General features: G+C 36.4%; 1 protein-coding gene across 1 annotated transcript in view; it reads left to right on the forward strand.

Moving 5' to 3' along the window:
- EXOC2 (exocyst complex component 2) overlaps positions 1-22,240 on the forward strand; it is a 143,424-nt gene that overhangs the window by 61,076 nt on the left and 60,108 nt on the right. The window contains exons 11-15 of the mRNA XM_013942074.2: positions 1,088-1,206; positions 11,004-11,129; positions 15,671-15,795; positions 19,877-19,945; positions 20,275-20,432. Of these exons, the coding sequence (XP_013797528.1) occupies positions 1,088-1,206; positions 11,004-11,129; positions 15,671-15,795; positions 19,877-19,945; positions 20,275-20,432 (597 nt within the window). The remainder of the gene's footprint in view (positions 1-1,087; positions 1,207-11,003; positions 11,130-15,670; positions 15,796-19,876; positions 19,946-20,274; positions 20,433-22,240) is intronic.

The raw sequence follows: 22,240 nt of genomic DNA on the forward strand, positions 1-22,240 counted from the left end.
TAAATATCACGGTTTCAAAATGGTTGGTTGTGTAATCTCATCATCCATCCAACTGATCGTACTTTGACAAACAGTTTATTTTGCATGTTCAAGTGCTGTAGACAGTTCTCAAGAAAGTCAGAATTTTGCAATACAGTCCTAATTAACTAATTAAGTGAGTATTATAGTAATACAGCTTTTTTAAAGGGGTTATACACTCCCTGCACTGCTTAAGATCATAAATCAGTGTACTTCATCTTGATCATCTTGAATTTTTGAATGTCTTATGTCTAGTTACTGCAGAATGTAATGGAACACATTAAATACTTAAAAAGCAGTAGCTGCTCTACTATTATTTTGAAAGTACTGTTGTTGCATAGTCTTGAATACCACACATTGGACTATACTGCTGGGTTCTCTTAGCAATCACAACAGCTGGCTTCTGAACACACTTCTCTCCCCAAAGACAGAGGGTGTTTTTGCTTCCACTTGTTAGAAATTCCATTAAGAAGAAAAGCCCCAATCTCTTGCCTTATTCTGTATATATATTCACACTATGTGTGTACATCCTAATGCAAAAAACAAACAGGAGCTTCATTTACATTTGTTTGTGCATGTGTGTGCTAAAATGAATGATCATCCAAAAATTAATTCCTTCTATACTTGCCTGTTACAGTTACATGATGATACAATCAGGACATATAAAGTGGGATGAAAAATATGATATTTTACATGCTTGAGATGTTATCACTGATTCCAAATGAAACATGAAGTGCTGAACTGTGACCTTGGCAGATAAAGAACTTGGTTTCTCAAGTACTTAACTAGAGACATAACTGAAAATATATATTAACATGATATTAAGTGTGTATATATATATATTTGTTTATTTCTGCAAGGTGTTTTTAGATGGAACTTTGCTTCACTAAATTAGGAAGGGAGAATGCAAAGCTTGCCTTTGCATTGAGTATGAATGTGTCTTAGCAAGCATTCTTGAATTTTTAAAATGATGTAAAAAGGAGGTATTTCTCGGTACATCTTTGGTCTGTTTTAATGAGGCCTTCAATGTGTCAAGTCAGAGCTGTGATTTTTGGACTGGGTTTTGCAGATATCTTTCTGATCTTCATGCGCCTGGGGACCCTGCTTGGCAGTGCATTGGTGCTCAACATCAGTGGATTCTGCAGCTCATGCACAACTGTAAGGAGAGCTATGTTAAAGAACAAAAAGGCAAGGATATGTTTTTGTTATATATATTTGACACTTAGGAATTTGGCATTGCCTTTTATTTGACAAGTTTTAGTGCACAAATGATATCTGGTTTTTTTTCCCCTCTCGATTTTGATGGCTTTTTACAAAGTTGAATACTGACTTGTATTTTTTTTGTCCACTATATTATAAAAACGAAACAGTGGTTAGAGTTTTCTTTTTGTTTAATTTGTAACTTTTAAACTCTTTACATGGGAAAAGCATTACATTTCAGTCATTCATCCAAAGTTTACTCTCATCTAGAAACATTTCTGTAGGGTCACTTTAAATTGAGATTGTTGTCTGAATCCACCAGTTAGATTTCTTTGTCAGAGGATTTTGCAGTAGTACAAGGATACGCAGGACACTGGAGCATTGTGGAATAATGTGTGTTCATCTCTTGTTATGCAGTGAATGGTCTTTTCTTGTTCTTTATGGTCTTTTCTTGTTCTTTGTTCGTGTGCAGTTTCAAAACTCAGATTACACTGTTCAGGCACAAACCTGTGAGGTTGTCTCAATATCCTGTTTACCCATATGGTATTTAGAGCCATATGAATACATAGTTGTGTTCCATAATTGTTTTTGTCAGTGTTGCTCCTGGAAGAAATGCCCTCATAGTACTGCTTTTAGGTGTTGTAGCAACTTAGCAACCAATTAACAAGGTCCATCACGTTGATGTATTTTCAAAAGGGAATGGATGGGAGGGCTACTAGCCTGACATTTCTAATAGTAAAATCTGAAAACTCAATTTTTAAATTAGACAAGTAGTGCCTTGTTTCTCAAGAAGTCTTCCTGAATTTGCTGATATTTCCAAAATTCAGTAGGCATATTGGAATCTGGCCTCTCTTGGCTTGTAGATAAGTCCCATGTTTAGTGTTACTGCGTGTGTATCCCAAGCCAAATAAGATGATCTCTTTTGAGAAACCACAAGAATTTTACTGAACTGGAGCTGCTGCAGAAACATGCTAAAAAATTGCTGCAGGATTCTTAGACTTTTTTCTTTAGCAAAGGTTATGACATCAGGTATAGAGTTCACTGGGTGCTTAAAATATGACAGTGATGTCAATCCCACATTTTTAAGTTGTAGCCTAAAGGGTGTACAGAATATGTTTGTTTTACAAAATGATGTTGAGTGCTCTGGGACCAGCTGGAATGCCGGGTTGGATTCTTAGAGTCTTGGTCAAAATTCAGAACAGTTCCAAAACCCTCCCATATCCCTCCTTCAAAAAAAACCTGAGTGTCTTCTCCCTCCAACACCAAATAACTGTCATGGAGCAAAACTCACTTGTATAAATGGCCACATTAACAATTCTAAGCTTTCTTTTTCTTCATTCCACTTGCAAAATGGTATATAGACATCTCAGCTTCTTATCAAGAAAAATAAGAGCATGAAGATACTAATTAGTCAATTTTTTTTTGTTGTTGTAATAGTCCATATACTTCTGATAAACATGTTCCAGTAAATTAATAGAAGATGTGTGCCTAAATTCTTTAGCTTGTCTTGAAACTCTCAACCTGTTTGGTGTTTTTCTTGCAACAGTTCTGATTACCTTAGGCTTAATATTAAAAGGACTTACTGTGTTGTCAGCTTTGGTTAGTTCACAGCAAGAGCCAACATAACTTTACATCTTACATAACTTTGCCCTCTACAGTATGTCTGTTAATGCATGTATGAAATAAATGCCAACATAGTGCTATTTTTATTAAAGAGTTATTTCATTTAAATAACTTCCTTTCATCTTTTTTTTTTTTCGGTGCCTACCAATGCAGTTTTTCTACAGATTGCAAAATACTCAAAAATTGATCCTAGTTGATGGAATTTCTCACTTAGTATCCAGTGGAGCAAAGAAAGGTTGCTAAACTCAGTTTCTCCTTTCCAAAGAACCTCAATTTTGGTATACAGCATATGGGAGAAGTAAAAAAGAAAACTTGGAAGAAGTGGTATTAACTGCCAAGTAGAACAATGTTGATTGTGATCAGAGACGTGGAGTGTATTTTAATCTATTTTAGTAGATGTACGCTTTTCAAACAGGAAATGCATGTTTTTTCACTCATAGATATTGAATCGGTTATGCATGACTTAGAGAAATCTAACCAACCTAAAGAAGTCAGAAATGTGGTTTATCTAATTATAAATTCAGAGGCTATTTTTTAAGTGAAGATAGTAATTTTCAAACACTAAACTCCTCCATTTAAAATTTGCTTCTAAAAAAGATTCCTTTATGTATCAAGCATTTGGCAGCAAAGGTGGGTCATAAGGTTGATACTTCCCTGAAAAGTGCATTAGATCTTTTTCTGGGTTTCCCTGTTGAACAGGAATAATATATATTGTTTCTAGCAGATGGAAGTCTTCATATTGAAAGTGCTGGAATATACAGCCGAAGATTACTGTTCTACCTTGAACATCCCGATAATTTCTGGCTAGTCTTAACTGTTCTTCTGCTGACTGTGAGTCCGTAGGTTCAAACTGACTGAGTGAAAACTCTTCAGAGTAGTACATTTAAACCTCTATAGCAGGATCTACAGAGAGTGTGTAGAAGAAAGCTTTTGCATATGCACACAAGCTTTATTTCTCAATTTTCAACTGAGTTTGTGCCAGAAGCATTTTGCTTCCAGCTTATCAATTTCAAAGCAGACCAGTGCTCTGAGCTGTTACACCTGTAACGATTTTAATACCTTAAAATCGTATGAAATGGATTGAAAATTAGACCAAAACCTTTGCTTTTCTTACCTTCCTGGAAAAGTCTTTGGTTAGTCCTCTATTGATATTCCTAGACAGGATTTTGTAGCCAACTGTCAAACAACAAACATTCTCAAAGAATTTATTTGCAGGTTGTGATGCAGATGAGATGGGAGGGCAGTTATTTGCTAAACAATATAAAAAGCAAAACTAAGTGAATGCAAAGAAGTTCCTCCAAATTCAGTTGCTGGCAACAAGCCAAGAGTGTATTCTCAGTGAGACAAAGTTGTTCAAGTTGTGTCTGCACTACTAGAAGGCTGTCTCTTTAGTCATTACAACTTTATTTTCATTTTCTTATACATAAATAAAATCTTCTCCTGTCTTATTTAAGAGGTTCAGTGGTGTACCATCTCTTCCAGACCACTAGCTGTGGTAATCAGGACAAATCTCCAGTATTGACAAAAAGTATATCTACTTTTCTACATCTTCCAAAGGCCCTTTTTCTTTGCCCGATGATGCCCTCTTGTCCATTCAAAGCTTTGTTAATCATAGTTGAAAAAGGGAGTGAGCTGCTATACATTCTGAGGTAATTGGAAGTTCTATACAAAAATTGGAAATTAGATTTTATATATAATATATATATATATTCTTTTTTATATATAAGTATATTTTTGATCGAAATGTGAATCCTTCATAAGCCTGTCCTAGAACTGTGAAGCATCATAGTACAGTACGGTCTCTGATGCAGCTCAAAAGAACAACACAGGGCAAGTTTACAGCGCTGTAATGGTCTTGGAGTTCACTCCTGGAATTTGTTTCTAGGACTAACAGAAGCCCTGTGGGCTTCAAATACTCCTTTTTTTTTTTTTCCTCAGTTTACTCAGCTTGTGTTAGTATTATTTCCAAAAATTGAAAGGTACATGAGGCAGTGCTGAATTTTGTCAAATAATGCGGCAGCCTGAAGTAAAGGCTGACAACTACAACACCAAATTGTTCCATCAGAAGTTTCTTTTGATTTTAATAGATACTAGTCATAAAAAATATGGTAATCTGATTGTTAGCTAATAGATTGTGTTTATTGTCAAACGGTGTCCAGCAGCTACCTCAGGTCACCCACTGGAAGAATTTAAGGTAGGTAGAGCCACTTTGCTGCTGTTATTTAGTTATTTGTTAGGGAGAGGGAGATGCATGAGACTGAATAGACAGGAAAAAGAACATTTTTTGATGGCTATGAACATAAAGCTTAGCATTTGGAAAAGCACTATGTTCACTCAGAAAGGTGTCTCCTAAATCTCTAGCAAGAGATAGCTGAATAATAGATTGTGCTGATATTTTATACCTTGGATTGTCTATACTCTGAGCTGCTGCTTCTGAACTTTGAACTTACAATTTGAAGAAGTCTGGGAACTTTCAAATCTGGTACCTGGATACTAAAGTGTTACCTTCTGTTAAAAATTTATAAATTTTTAATTTTTAACTTTACTTGGCAATTTCCATAGTACATGGGCATCATTTTAGTTTTTCACTATGGTTTAGGTTTCTCAGACTTGTTGGAGTACAGGAAACATGGGGGATATAATGACGTAAAATGGCATGAAAATAAATGTAAATAAATGAGGTTTAGTTTAAAATTTGCCTGGAGCACTGGGCAAAGAGCCAAAATGAATTAAGCAATGGAATTCTTAACATGAGTATGAGGGAAAGAAGCTACAGAGGTTAAGACTATTTTCTGTGTGGCCAGTGATTATTGCTTAGGCTTAATATTAGCTGTGTAGATTTCATAAGGCTGCGAGCTAAAATGGAGATGGCCACTAATCCAGTTATCTTTGAAGTGACTGAAAACTATCTTCATTTATTAACACATCTTTTTGAGATGTTATGTAATACCAGGGCAAATAAGCAATCAATTAATACCCTTTAGAAACTAAAAGTGTAAATGGAAACACTAACAAAGTTGTAGTATGATCTTTCTGCTGCCCTTTGGGATACAAAATATGTAGTACACAGCCTATTAGTGCTCCTGACACTGAAACGGTTCTTGAAACAGGAGTGTACTAGTTTGGTCAGAGTGATTTTTGTTGTAGTTCTAATTACTGAAAAAATCCAAATCCAGCACTCGGACTATGATGCACAGCTCTCCAGATATTGTAGAAAATATGTATTCTTGTGGTGCCAGAGAAACAGCAGCTGTACGTAGTGTGAGGGAAGGAGATGGACGCTTAGACCACAGTGCTCTTTCTTCTGTACCACACTAAGATTCTGTTCACCTTGCAATGAATGATCTATCTTTGTTAGATCAGACAGGCCAGCAAGGCTTGTGTCAAAAGGGCCTTTTCAATTTGTTATCCTAGCAGCTGGTTCTCTTCCATTGCCTTTGCTTACTGTACATCTGGAAGAAGACTTCTTGCAGCTGGGAGCCATTTCATGTCTAAACCACATCCCCTGTCCATAGCAGAAATACTCTCTTGACAGCAAATGTCAAGCAAACCCTTAATGGGCTATTAATTAAGAAAATTAAAATATGAATTAGTACAGAATTTGTCACTGGATTTGTTTTGCACTTTTATCCCCTGTACTTGTTACTTTGCTGTTTATATTTTAGTAGAATCTGACATCTTGGAAAATGCAAGAACCATTGTTCTTTGTATAAGCCTTTAAAAGATATGAACCCATCCCACAGACAGTAAATACTAGTGATTAAAAAGAGAAGCGCAGGTAGCTTAAAACCAAAACTGTAAAGCTGGTACCACTGAAGATAAAGTGAAACTCTCTTCTATGGCCATAATTTTACCTTGGTGTGTACTATAGTCTTTTAAATCCTTTTTCAAGTGATTGAGTAGAAGTGGGTTCTTTTTCAAAGCTGCTGAAAATGTTAATGTCCACTGAAGCTAGTGCTAGTAAAATGAGGTCATTTTTATTTACCAGCTGGACTTGAAGTATTTGGCTTTTGCTTCAGTATGTTTGGCCTGCAGGACTGACGATAAGGTTTATCCTGGTTGTGAAATACTTAGAATACCAGTAGAAATAATAATAGTCGCAATTGTCCTTTTCGTATTAAATGGAAAAATAGTTTCATTCTAAATACATTTGGCATAAGGAAAACTAACTTTAAGATAAAAAGGCCATTCATTTTTAAGTGTATTCCAAAAATGTATTTTCCGTAAGTGCAGCAATTTTAATCTTCTGCACTCATCTTTTTGCTAAAAATATAACCCATTTTCTTATTGATCATTTTAAAATGTCAGTTTCTAAATAAATGTGTATATAAGGTTAGCAAGAAAGATTACTAAAGAAAAAGAATAAAATGCAGCCATTCATCTGTTGAGCAGGTTAATTTTGAGGTAATTTATTCTACTCCCTTAATTTCTTGCCTAGACAAATTGAAATTCTCTATGCGGTGTCCTTGAAAGGAATCTTATCCCAGTTGTGTCAGTGCAGGCTCCAGGCACTGTATGTTTGGTCAACAAGCAACAGTGGGTGGTCAGGCTGTAGCACAGGACAAGAGCCCGCTGTGCACAGGAAAAAATGTTCAAAGGTGTTTAAGGGTGGTAAGGAAGTCTGCCGCCCTTCAGAGAGTCCGGAGGCTATAGATCAGTGTTCTCTCACTATTGTAGCCTGTGAGAAAATTCACTGTAAGATACATAAAGGATGAAAGAATACAGTAACTGTATTCACCTGATTGCACATCTGTAGATTCTTTTTTTGAATCTTGCTCATATACAAGCTGTGTATATACATTTAGTCTGTGTAATGACTGGTGTTTGACTTACCATGGAAAATCTTATTGAAAAGTTACTCAGACTGAAGTTTGTGACTTGTCATTAAAATGTTTTTTTTTTGTCATTCCAAATATATTGGCACTGTATTATCCCCTGTTCAATCAGTATCTTTTGTCAAAAGCCTTTTCAAGACCTTTAGCTGAATGTTACGTAAATGATGTGACAGGCTTATGGAAGGGAGGTGAGATAGGCATGACTCCCAAAAGAAACCTCATTCTGTTAGACTGCGAGGAAGAAAAGAAATAAGCAGAGTGCAGAGCTGTGGAGCAATGGATAGTGCAGAACAATTTGTATGCTCTGTTTCCGAATAGTTTTGAAATTTGAAAGTAATGCTACTTTTAAAGATTTAAATCGTTGACTGGTTTGCAGATCATGGCAAAAATTGTTTTAGACAAATCTCATGTTAGCCTTATTTTTCATTAAGGCTGTAACATGCAGCAGGCCTAGAACATACAGATAACATACACAAAAAATGGGATCAAGGTGAAAATAAAACCTGCAATTAGGAGCCAACACAGGTGACTTTTTTGAGTTATATACTAGCAAGTGAATGCACAAACTGAGTAAATGACCTCCAAACCCATTGCTGGGGGGGCAGGGGAGGGAGGGGGCAGAACTTATTCTGGTGAGATCTTACTGAACTAGAACAGGAGACCTGAACAAAACCACTGTACTATTTATATTTCACATGGTATCATAATGCTTTTATTTCATTCTACACACCTTTAAAATATCTGCGTACAAAGGAAGTTGAAACCCAGTAAAATCCTTTAAAAATTTTTGAAAGCAATGTTAAAGTCCTTAAAACTGCTGCTTATTTGATCTTCTCATGGTTTTACAGTTGTAAATGTAATAAGGATTTAATTATATTTCTGGTTTGTCATGATTGTTTGGTAGATGGGGAGAATGTAGTGCATTTATTTTTCCAGTGTTTCTTTGATTAAATATACACTTGGCCCTAGAGTCACTGAAAGATATGCTCCGTGTAGATGCTGCATTTTGGGAAAAAACACTTCTGTAACATCAAAGATGCACTGCATTTTTAAAAACGAGCTTGTCAGAATGTATTGTTCATACTGTATATAGGGTATTGTAAAACCTGTAAGCACAGTAAGAAGTTAACTTGTTGAAATTTGAGATTGTTGATATCCTATATTCAGATTAAAAATGTAGAAATAGTATGCAAATCAAATCATAAATAAACAGTAAATTATTATTTGTGGTAGTTTATGTACCTTTATAAATATTAGTATGGGCTGTAGGCAATAATATTAATTCATTATATTACATTATGTTGCTAAACGTAAGCTCTTGGCTCTAGAGAGGGAATGAGTTGGGGATGGGAGAAAACTTGTTTGTAAGTTAACTCTCACTTCCCCCTTCCCCTCAAGATTTATGCTTTAGTGTGCAGTCTTCAAGCGCTATCTTCTGGTCAGTTGAGAGCAAGATCAGCTTTGCTAATGTAGTCCAGATGTTTATTAGTCCTGAGGGTATATGTGCTGTTGTAGTTCCCTGCTGCTGTGTTATACTTGCTTGTAATGCTAGACAACCAATTAAGAAATTAGTTCACGTTAAACTTTCTTTTCCTGGTATGGCTGCAAACTGATGATGTGTTTTTTTCTGGTGGAACAAGAGAGTATTCTTTACATGTTTTCTGTTACTGGTGAATATATAAACCATTTGGGCAGCAGGGGGTTAGTATATCATCAGCAATACAGAATTTTCAGGTTTTCAGCTACCTCAGGCAAATGGTTTTAATTGAGCTAATTGACATTAAGATGTTTTTGTAAGTATGTCTGTTTTTCTTAATTCTGAGGTTTAATGGGTACTGTCATTTTTAGAGACCATCTGTTTACAAGAAATTCCTCATATTAACAAGGTGTTTGAAGGGTGAGGGCATAAATTCCATATGTGAACATCAAAGAGGGAAGTTTTGGTGTATCATGGGGTTTTTCTAAATGTAGTTTATGTGAAAACAGCTTTGTTATTTTTTTAATATATGTTTTAACCATCAAATATCTGTGTCTTTTATTTCTTTCAAATTCTGATCTTTATCTTTTTTTTTCCAACCAAATAAAATGCAGATATATTGAATCTCAGAAATAGTTAAATTCTTACGGAAGCCACAGAACTGTGCGAAGAACTTAAAATTTCACAAGGTCTTCTGTAAAATCTGCTTTTTACTTTGGGTGGAATCTCTGTAACATATTTAATGCATGCTTTTTTGTGGGCCTTTTTTTTTTATCCTGAGAGGGAAAAATTTGTTTTGTTTTTACTTCATTCTGTAAGATTTCTGGAATGTTTTTACAGATGTCAATTATTGCAAATTTGCAGCATTTAAGATGTGTCTTAGAAGCCATAGGCATTTAATTTGTAAATGCAGAAGATGCATGCCCTTACACAGATCTCTGTTGAGTGGACAGTTGCATAATACTTGGTCATAATTAACTATCTGCACTTGGAATATGTATGCCTACTTTAAAAATGTTTGTTAGTTTTAGTTTTTTCTTCCTTGTTATTCTATATCTGTTTCATTTATTCAAAAGGAAAGGTCTTTCCCCAAATTCCTATTCAAACTCATTGTAGAACTTGCCCATGATGATGGTGGATAATCTGCCTAAATCACTGCGGCACATTCTATATTGCTGAAAACTTGTCAGTTTTAAGGGTGTCATAAAGATAGGTTTAATAGTTAGGTTTAATAAGTGATGTAGGGATTAAATATTCAACAGACTCTTAATACAGATAAAAGGTAGCGCAGATGAGTTCACCAAGTCAATCAATGTAGTGTTCTGTCACCACTGTTAACTATGTACTAACTGGATCTATTTACGTCAATGTTTTATGGTATGAACAGTAATATGATGAATGTAGGAACTAACAGTTAGCTCTGTAATGGCAATATCTCAGTGAGGCCACAGTGAAAGGCCACAGGAAATTGCTTTAAAAAAACATAGAGGGATTATGGGAGGAAGAACTCCTTTAGAAAAGAACCAAACCCCAACATTGCCACCTTTCAGAAGTTTGCATGTATTCCGTGCACTTGTATAGCATTAAGAAAAAAAGTGGAAACTGAGATGGACCAAAGAATGATGTTTTCCATATGGTACTAGTGGCTTTGGCTTTGCTACAGGAGTCAATAGCAGTGTTATTGAATAGCATTGGCATAGGTGAACAAATACTCTAATTAACCAGGATTAAGAATGTTTTAGCTGGATAACTTGGACTTGAATCACTTCTGAATTAAAATAGAATTCCATATCAATATGCAATTCCTCATCAATTTATATGCAATATCTTTTTTTTTTTCTTCCCCCTAGGCAATTCATTGCTCCACAGCCCAATGTTAGACCTGGATAGTGATGTGCGTCCATCTCCAATTGGCCATCTCAGTCAAACTGCTTCACTGAAAAGGGGCAGCAGCTTTCAGTCTGGCCGCGATGATGGTAGTCACTTGTTTTATTTGGAAAAATAAATATGCAATTCCTTATGTCCAGTCTGTGGTGTAGTCAAAAAACAAACAAACAAACAAACAGAAACCCAGAGTTTCTGTCTGTTTGTTGTTTTGGTGTGTTGGTAGACAGCAAATCTCCAGTCAGCAGCTGGCTAACATTACTCATTGCTGTAGATTGTCTTAGTCTTCTGTAAAGACAAAGTCTTAGAGGTGAATTCTGAAACTTCACTCAGATCTCTTGATAGGATCTTAAATAAAATTCTTTTTTTTTCTCATGCATTATCATTACTTACCAAAGGGATCCTCTGCTTTTTGGAGGTAAAGAGCAGTTTGTAACTGAAATTTGCTTTGTAAAATATAGTCCAGGTAATAAGAGATATTCCTCCTCCCCACCCCCCAGAAAAAAACAAAAACAAAATAATTTTTTTCTCATATATGTAAGCAGCTACTTTTCCTTTGCTGTTATTATATCTTTTGTGTATGCTTTAAAGACACATCTGCTGTTGCTGCTGCTTTGCAGATTCTGTAGCCAGCAGTTAGAACCAAGTTTCAAAGGAAAGCTATAGGATCAGAGCATCATAATCCCTTAGGAGCCTAATCCACTAGCTCCTTTAGAAGTCACAAAGATCCTAGACTCAGGATGAGTTGCCTCTGCCTTGAGTTCGTTGGCCCTTTTGTGCACCTACCCACTTAATGCCTAGAAAGAGTGAGGTCTCCACCGTCTTCACTTTCTCTGGGTGGAACACCAAAATAAATCAACCACTCACAATACCCATGCAGAAGCTTCAATTCCAAATATGCCATGATGTGTTCTCTTTTCAGGCTGCTTGTGCACCGGTTCATTTTTCAGCAAATTTGGGAAGTGAAATCTCCTTCCCCCCCCCCCCCCCACTGTGATTCACCGTGATTGTCCATGAGATCGTTTGAGCAAATAACTTTGAATTCCAAATTGTAGCATTCAAATAACATTCAGCTCTGGCTTGAGCATATGTTCATGAGGAAATGCGAACAATAACTTTAGTTTCATCTTCAAGATGTATGCATTAAGATGTTACAGTACAGATTATAAGAATTTATCATAATGATCTTGGTTATATGGCCTAGCTAGACACTGTAAAGATACCTAAATGATTGATAATCATAGTAATACTAAGCGTGTGGTTGAGGGAAGTTTGACAGTTGTTTGAAATATCCTAGACTGCAACAGAATTTACTTATTGAAGATTGCTTTTCCTGAAAGATTGATCTCTACTCTTCCAGTTTCTTGCCCCCAAAATATACTTCAGATGGTAAAGGGTATCACTGGAATCTTAACAACAGAGAGCAAGTTTCAAACTGGTGAGCATATTTCATAAGTCAGATACCCCCATGAAATTCTCATAGATTTCACAATGATCCAGACTCTCTTTTTCAAGTGACTGGGTGGTTCAACACAGGGAAACACCATGGTGATTATTATCTTTATACCCTCAGTTTACAAATCAGTGGTCTTTTTACCCTGGCTGCTGTTAATTGCTGAAGCAGAACGAGGATTTGTAGATCATTAGGTATAAAATAAAGGAAGCTCTGTGCTGACTACCACGACCAGGGATCAGAACAGTTTAAAAGCCTGTTGCCTTTTGCTTTTCCAGCTGTCAGGTTTCTCACCAGCTTTAATATGGATTGGAGCTTTCTGTAGCTACACAGTCAAAATATCCTGAGGTTATGGCCAGAGTGTCCTTTTGATATGATGTGCAGTAGCTTACTCCACCAAATAACTGCTATCTGCCGACTCAGGATTGAGGCAATCTCTGAAATAAGTCAAAAGTGTGCTTCCTGCAGAATTAAAAGAATTTCATAAGTGAAATAAACCTTGGCAGTGTATTTATAGTTGGGAACGTATGTCCCTTGTTATAACTTTAGGTGGGTGCTGGAGCATGTGGCAAAGATAAGATGTTTTCTAGAAGGAGTTGACGTGTTCTGGTTAGAATTTGGGATTTGTTGGCATTATAGCGCTTCTGTTGCTCTAGCATCATTGGCACAGCTTCCGAGCAAAGTCACAGCCTATGTTAGTAGGAAGAGCTGTTTTACTATGGGGTCTAGACCATTTCTTTAACTGTCAGAAACCAAGCTGGCAAAAGTGTTTCTTGGTCATCCTAGCTGTATCCACACCAGGAATTATACTGATTGAACTTCGAAGTTTTCATGTTTCTCAATTGATGCATCATTGTCAGCAGAGTTACATTTTCATTACGCCAGAGTCTGTCTCCATATTTTAGGCTTTTATTGTGGGGTTGGTGGGTGGTAGTTTCTTTTGTGAGAGAAGAGGGCGTGGGCGGGCACGTGTTGTCCAAAAACTAATCAAGAATTCCCTAGCTTCTTGGGTATGAGAAGAAATTATTTTGGGTAGTGGAGATGTTTATCCATCCAGTAAACAAGTGGACCAGTAATTGAGCTGCAGCTCTATAAACGGATGTCACAGAAAGCATGCTGTGTTTCAGGGAGATTCAAGATTGTCTGCCAACACAACAAAGACACTGCTGAGGTTCTGGTGAAGCAGGCTAACCACCTAATGGTCTATTAAGCAACCACATTTGCCTAGCTGGCGAATTGTGTAGGAGTCGCATGTTTTTAATTTTGTCATTTATAAAAGACCTAAAAAAACAAACAAACAAACCTGGATTCTCTTTACACATTTTGTTCAAAAATCTGTGATTTCTTTTTATCCACATTATAAAGTGGGCTCTAATTTTTAATATGAAATATAACAGTCTTAGACATAGGAATTACTTATATATCCTGTTTTGCTAAAGCATCATAATCATGAAAGGTTTACATGGAGAAGGCAGATGGTTATAGAGCAGTATTTCCCAAAGCTGCTGTTACTTTACGTATTCATCAGCACCTTTCCCCTGCCTCTTTTCAGCTTTCACTTTACTTTTCCCCCAACCTCACTTTTACCCTCAATAAGAAACTGAGAGAAGTTAGCTACTGTCAAAGTTTAAGCTACTTTCCTGATGTGTTTTGATAACCAGTGTACAAGGCGTGGAAGCAGGTTGGTGAAGAGAGAAATGCCACAGTTTTGTATGTTAATCCTGACTGTGTTCTTTGTCCAAGAATCTCAGTGTATACTTGGTACTAAGTTAATTGAGTTTTAACAACAATGTTGCAATCTGCCCTGTTTCTTGGAGAAAAGACTTTACCAAACAAATGGAGATGAAGATGAGAGATTGGCAGCTTGTGTCGCGTGAAAGGGAGGGACAGAAGGCCCTTCCTTATCTTTATAACTTATGTTTGCCTGCCAGAGCCCCCCGTTTGAGGACTTTCCCTGAGACAGTTTCGCAAAGTGAAAAGAATAAGATTTTATTAAAGCGACAGATACAACAGGTTCGGAATTGCCATTGATAAATGCATTTGCTGCTACAAATTTTCTTTCTATGAGCTCAAACTAACAATTAAGCGCTTTCAATAACAATATATTTTCCCGGGTAACGTCCAACGTTTGTCGGAGGCACAAGTCTTACCAAAGAGGCGTCCCTGTTTGGGGGAGGGGAGAAGGAGGCTCGCTCGTCAGCAATCTCCGGTGAACAGGTCGGCGGTTCAATTTTCTTCCCTTCCAAAAACTTTATTGAGCTATCCTCTGTTTTATAGCTGCTGAAGGTGGGATGTGGAAGCGCGGCAGACGTACTTCATTGGTCAGATTGCCATTTGCGCGGTTGTTGGGGGTATGCCCCCCTTATTTACATATCATTATGCAGCAAAGGGCATGATTTTTAATATGGTAAGCAGGGATAATGAGGCTGGGGGTACTATAGGTCAACAGTTAGTCTGTGAGCAGCAATTATTTTTTGGGATGCAACCCTTTGTGGTCAGGGGCGGACCGTGATACCTCCATATCGCTCCCTCCTCCGCTGTGCAGCTGGAACAAACTGTCTGGCCTTCACCAGCTGGTTCGTTGCTCATGTTGCAAAAGGGTGATGTGCTTTGGCTGCCACGTACTGTTTTTCCCGTGTGCCCCCTTATCTTTCTCCTTGAATTCTCTCTTGTTCCCACAGCTTGCCCCAGGCCAGGATGGAAAATTCTATATGAGCTGGAAATAAAGCAGATCTTCCAGTTCCCATTGTTTGCCTTAATCACGAACCTATCCTACTAGGTCTGTTTCTTCAGCATCACCACCTCATCATCTGAAACTTTTAATGTCTTAATTGCTTTCATGTTTCCTTTCCAGTTAGACTGGTTGGAAGACAGAAGAACAGTTGAATGGATTGTTAGGTGGATTGCATTAGATACCCCTGCAGAGAAGGCCTGTTCTATATACTATCATAGTGCTGGCACCTTGTAAGCATATGAGAAAAGATGAAAGAACTTGTGTCTACTAATTGTGTATGTGTATATGGACCAGGCTGTTCAGTTTTTCCACTCCTACCTGAAAGGTTTTGTGTGTATACAGTATAGTCACTCATATGCTACAAAGTGGCAGCAAGCCAGTTGTAGATCTTTTATTATTAATTCAAAGTTACTTACCTTTGCTTCTCCCCCCACCTCTCCTTTTAGCTTGGCGATATAAAGCTCCTCAGCAAGTTGTATTTGTTGAAAAGTTGACAAAACTTGTTGTAAGCCAGCTGCCCAACTTCTGGAAGCTCTGGATTTCTTATGTGAACGGAAGCTTATTCAGTGAGGTATGGGTTCTTGCATATAAATGACTTCTAAAAAACCAAACTCCATAATAATTATCTGTTTGAAGTATTGTATTTCACTGGAAGAAGTGGCTGGACTTTTTTTGATCAGAGAGGCTTATAAAATGATTTGTAGACATGTAGACATTTGAGAGCTGCTAACTTTGGGTTATTACAACATTGACTAGTAACCTGTCTGGCAATACTGACCTTTAGAAGTGAATTCTTAGTTTTATTTTTAAAAGAACAAAATCATACACTGGAATTATTTAGAATTCTGCCAGTGGTCTGTGTGTTCCACACACTGGAATTAAAATCTGTGTAGTTTCACTTCTTACTCATTGCTGGCCAGCTGCCCTTGCTTGGTTGATCTGAAGAAATAACAAACTGCATGAAGGGTAGAAATATGTAAGAGACTGTTGTAGAGAGAAAAAATTTGTTTCGTTTCTTTGGAACCAGAATATTCATTTCTTGAGCTTTAAAAATTTGAAAGTGAAGATAAGTTCAGCACCAGAGTTGCAGAATGACCAAGGCCCAGAGTGGTGCACACAGACACACTCTAGACAGGCCAGTCTGAAAGTAAAACAGATAGTCACCTGTGCTTCTAGTTCTTCTTGTTCAGATGGTCTGAGTTTTACACATTCTGTAAATATAACGCCAATACTCACAGAAGCAGAAAGTATAAAAAAAAACAAATTTAATGATTCATGCCATCATGTGCCATTTTTATGTGCATGGTATTAACAGATTTTAAATGGACACATTTCATAATTAACTCACTACAGGTAATATACAGCCTACTGCCATAATCATTATCAGATGAATACAATAGCTTTTGGTTTTGTCTTACTGCTAGAATTTGGTCACAAAAATACAGTATGTTTTGCAGAGAGGTTACTTCCAGTACTCAAGCCATTTTGTTTCTTCTCCAGAAGAACTGTAGCTGTGGGATATTCCCAAGGAGTCTTACTAGGAAAAACACATGATTTAAATGTGGGGAAAGGTAGCTGTGCATTCCATCAGCAGATTTCAAGGCATTAGTTAACATGCAATCTGCATAGCTATCCCTGAAAATTCTTGCTGACTGAAAGTTGGGGTCATTGTACATCCTATAAAACTGTGAAGACAAGATCTGTAAGGAGAAGTAATGTCAATTGGGATAACAGGAAACACAGATAGAAAGTAAGCAAGCTTTTGGACACACATGTTCTTAAGATCAGCTTCTATTTTGAACCTATAAGTTTGTGCAACTAAAACCTCTCTGTTTAATTGTAGCTGTTTCACTTAATCTGTTAAGATAGTCTTTAATTTGCCATCCTTACTGTAGCCAGCTGTGCTTACATCCTTAAGTCATCACAGCTACATCATCCCACCAGAAAGTCATCCTTAAAGCAAAGCTATAGCCACAATTAACTGCTACTCTTTGCAGCTTTAGTAGAAAATAAAACAAATTCACATTGGGGAAAGGAAATTTAGAAGCTTATTTTGTCATTGTCCTTGTTCTCTGGCTAACTAATGAATTAATTTTTTTAAGCTATCATTCTATTTATTGCTGCTGTCTGTAAATCAATATAATGTTTTCATTTAATGATACTGATAAGTACTATAACCCTGTGTATGTTGAATGCAATATACAGATCCTTATAGCCTCAGTGAATAGATTCTGTTCATTATCCTCATTTTACAAATGATAAAATTGAAAGATACAACATTTATGGATAACATCCAGTGAAACAGGTAGAATCAAGAATAAAACTTGGTACTGTTGATTTTCCCAACAATCCTTCATTTCATAAGGGAAATGACAGCCTTTATGTTTGGTAATAATACTATTGGAAATAAAACTTTATAAATTCACCTGTAAGTTACTGTGATTTTTTTTTCTCTGCAAGTACAATGAAAAAGAAAGCAATTTCTAGAGAAACTAAAAAAGCATTTTGAACTGTAAACAAAGTTGAGAAGTCCTGCTTGTGAACATGAGTGCAAGTGGAAAACAGAGTGATCTTATGTAATGTCTGATCAAAACGTTGTTTCCATGTAAAAAAGTAGGAGCTGATTTTTCTGTTGGTCTCTAAGATACATGTACTCTACTTCTGTTGGGCTAGATTCTGAGCTTTGAAGACATTCACCCCCAGCCACTTGACTTCTTCTGTTCCTTCTGTCGCTATGGAAGACCTAGCCAAAACCTTGGGAAAGGAAGGAAGGGCTGTGCCCTCAGGTCCTTTCAATTGCTCTGCATTCCACAAATCAACTGAGAAAGTGTGGGAGGAGGGGCTGCCATAAACTAGAAAACCTCTTAAAAAGTAGCTAAGAATTTCTGTCATAGCATATTATTCAAGACACAAGGTTTATATGTATTTCTGTAAGAAACCGTACAGATTTTAATTGTCCCTAAAGAAATTCCTTTTAACATTTTTCTTGCTATTTGTTGCCATTCTGGAAGCAAAACAATTGCTACTGTTTTGTGAGAAAAGTCCTGTGAAAATGACTTAGAGGGTCATTTCGGTTAACTTCAAATGTCTTGAGGACTTGAATAAAAAAATGCAGAAAGAAAATCCCCAGTTATAAATAATAAGCTGTATTTATTTTCTTTTGTTCAGGTTGTAGTTTTTTGTTTTCTGGGGATTTTATTTTTACTTCTGAAAGGTTAGCTGTATGCCTTAAAATATTGTCAGTTAAAGATTTACGTGATATTTCCAACAGTTTAAAAAGTTTAGTTCTTTGAATCACTCTAGGTGAAGTAGCATATGCGAATAGTAACCGTTGGTCTTACCACAAAATAGTTTTGGTCTGTCTGTGCAGGAAAGGTTTAAGATTGGTCTTCAACGAAACCACTAAGAAAGAAAAAGAAGATATCAAAGATCTCTGTACTTTTTGTTGTTCTTTAATCCAACTATAAAACAGTGTGAATTTTAAGTTCATACCTTAGGTTTAAAGGAATACAAGCTTTTTTATTTTTTATGGCATTAAAAGAGAGAAGTAGGTATTAGATGCAGCAGTAATTTTCGAGCATTGTTCTGCTTGCCTGAAACTGTACTATTCAGAGCTTTAAAGTACAACAGACAGTTTCATTGCTATGTATTTTCCAAAACTGTTATGCAGTTGTAGTTTTGTTTTTTTCTCTAATTTATGCTTGCTAGAAATTATTAATTTTACCTTAAAAAACAAAATGTTTTAGCTGAAGAAGTAATCGGAAAAATACAGCATTTAGTTAATGACTCCGAAATATATTGGTTCTCTTTGAGGAAAATAAATTTAACTACAGTTATGCTATTGCACCTCTTGTCCAGTAGATGTTGCTGTACATACATAAAATTAGGAGATATTTTAACTATAAAATTTTACATCTGCATGTAAACCAGTATTTTAAACAACTTTTTCGGTATAATTTGCTTTGTGTTCTCAGTAGACTCTGCAAAAGGTTAGAACTACAAACAGGAAGACTATTAGTCAAACCATGTTTTTCTTCAACTGTAACTGTCTTATGCAAAGTTTACTCACGTTCCTCAGTTTTCAAAAATGAGGACTGTCCATCAAGATGCTGGTTAGTTTGCAGTCTCTTTTACAGTTAATTGAATTATTTAAAGAGAATTTTCAGCAAAATGCTGTTCCTTAAAAAACAACTCTCCCACGTACATGTTGTAACTCCAAGTTGCCCTCTTTCCAAGGCATGTCTTTCACTTTACATCAATGTCCTTCTCCAGGCAGCTTCCATGCTGACAGCATAATAGTTTCTTCATACAAACTTGATGCACAATTGAATGATACAGTTTAGATCTCATTAACACTCTAATGAGAATACTTTAACCTCATGAAGTTCCTACTATTTGCACTGCTGTTATGCTTTTCTCTGTCTTAAATGGGTGTTGTTCCTCAGGATTAAGCATTAGCAGACTGACCTGCCATATGTGAAATTTGTTGATGTATATTTTCTTTGCTTATTGAAATGTCATGAGTTTTTGTAAGTACATTGCAAAGTAAGTGATCAGTTTTCACTTCTTCGCTTTGAAACCCCTTTTTTCAGAATTATTTTCAACAGTGGTTATGAGATACTTACACTTTTCAATTTTCTCATTTTCACAAGACTGCTGAAAAATCTGGCCAAATGGAAAGATCAAAGAAAAATGCTAGGCAAAGACAAAATGATTTCAAGGTAAGTTAAGGGGGGAAAACCTTGCTTTCTTTTAGTGGTCCTTCATAGAAAGATTTCCAACTTGAAGATCAGATTTCTTAAATTGTTTCATGCTGGACACCCCAAGTTATGGGTCTTTTCTCAAAAATACTTTTCACCTCTGCCATGAAAAAGCCACAGCCTTCTCTAAATGGTAGCTCTCTTGCAGAGTCAAGTGTATGCCCTTAAACCTCCTTCTCCCCTACTCTCTGTCATGTGGAGCCCCATCTGTTGTGTATAGTAAGTACACAGCTGATCAAGCATATTCATACAGCACTTAATTGATTTTTTTCCCCCTTAATCTGTTGCAGAAAATGATTCAGGAAGTGATGCACTCATTGATAAAACTTATCCGTGGAGCTTTGCTTCCATTTAGCCTCAGAGAAGGAGAATCAAGACAGTATGGTGGCTGGGAGATGAAATCTGAACTTTCCGGCCAGTGGTTAACACATGTTATCCAGACTGTAAGGTAAATGGAGCTGTTTATCTATGGTCAGATTGTCTTAATTACTGCATTAAAAATAGTAAGAATATTAATGCTTTCAAAAGTAGGGTCAGAAAAAATAGCTTATGGCAGATTTGGGATTCTGTGTGCAAGTTTAATTCACGTTAATTCACGTTCTCATGTTGTATCCTTACTACATAATGATCCTTTTTTTTTCAGAACCTCTCAGGAAAGATTTTGAATAAATGATTTGTCTGACATTGCATAGACACTTCATGAATGAGAGGGGATTTGATTCTTTAGGGTAAAATTTAGTGGTCAGCTTTGCAATTGTCTGCTTTCATTTCATTTCTATTGCATCTTCCCATCTCTGCAATAGTGTCATTCTTGAATCATAGTTTAGCTTACAGTTGTCTTATGTAAGGTGATACTCTTGCTTATAATGTCATTCTGCTTATAATTATGTAATTTTGTTCATAAACTTAGTAATATGTACATCACTAATTGCAAAATATCTTAGTAAATGTAAAGAATTGGCTTCCATTTGTCTATTGAGGATATAAAGACTGTCAATATCTTTCAAAAAATTGTATAATAACAGTAATACCTGGATATGGTACAGCACTTTTTATCTGCAGGTTTGAAAGTAGATAACAAGCAAAGCACAGAGAGCAAAGAGAAAGGGGTATAGTCATGTACAGATAATTCCTGTTGCAGATGGAGCTGGCAGTGATACCTCTTAAGTCTGTCTAACATTTTTCTGAACATTTAACTGAACATTAACCATTCAGAAAAAAAAATTCAATGTGAAGTTTCTTACTCTGACTGAGTTTTATGGAAACCTTCCAGTTTAAGAAGGAATGGATTTGCCATTTGATGGAAAGCTGTAAGGGGGAGAGGGAAGAAGCTTTGACATCAGTATTGCCCTTTTATGAAAAGCAATCCAATTTCATTCAGATTACAAAATTCTAAAATTTGCTGCTTGCACCGGTGTGGTGTTGGCTTGGAAGTTTAACCAACAGATTCTTTGAATGTTGGTTCTGCTCTAGAATCCTGCCATCCAAGGTATGAGCCAATTTTAGATGATAGGATATATAAAGGCTTTTTTCCAGAGGTTCCCCACTTGTCCTATGGCCACTGTTCTGGTGACAAATACCAGAACTGAGAGTTGGGGAACTTCTCTCTTCCTTGCACTCTCTTTTCCCACCTCACAGTGTTACTAATGCCTGTGCTGGCACTTTACAGGAATGAGCTATAAATGAAAAGTAGTCAAAAGTAGAGAAGAACAGGGGCAATCTGGAAAGGAGGCACTGAAGACCATGATAGGGTACAGAACAACGATGACAAGGTCTGCAGGTAATAGAGCTCTCCTTTTCAAGCCCTAGTGTTCTTTGACAAGCTAATAAACTCCTGTGACTCCCACTGTCAAAGAAGGTGGACTGTTCTCATGAATCATCTATTTTTTGCAAAGTTATGTAATAGCTCAGGTCTTACCATTATAACTTCCAACATATAGTCATTATGAAGCACATGATAAGATTTTGCTGTTTTCAGTTATCTCACAAATTAATTAGTGTTTTCTGCTTGTATTCAAGAATGCTAAACTTTACAAAATCAGATAACAAAAAATTGGAGTTAGGGCTATACAATATTAATTTCTCTGCTTGTATATATGTATCACACAGCTTTAAGCGGGGCTGCGCTTTCACTTGTACCCCACTGTCATTGTGCAATATGGGTAGGTGCTAGAGGATAATTTAGAGTAATAATATGTAATAAGGTGAAGATGTTATTTGCAAGACCTCTGCTTCATTGTAGGAATAGAAAGACAT

This window comes from Apteryx mantelli, chromosome 2 (assembly GCF_036417845.1).
Source record: "Apteryx mantelli isolate bAptMan1 chromosome 2, bAptMan1.hap1, whole genome shotgun sequence".
NCBI lineage: Eukaryota > Metazoa > Chordata > Aves > Apterygiformes > Apterygidae > Apteryx > Apteryx mantelli.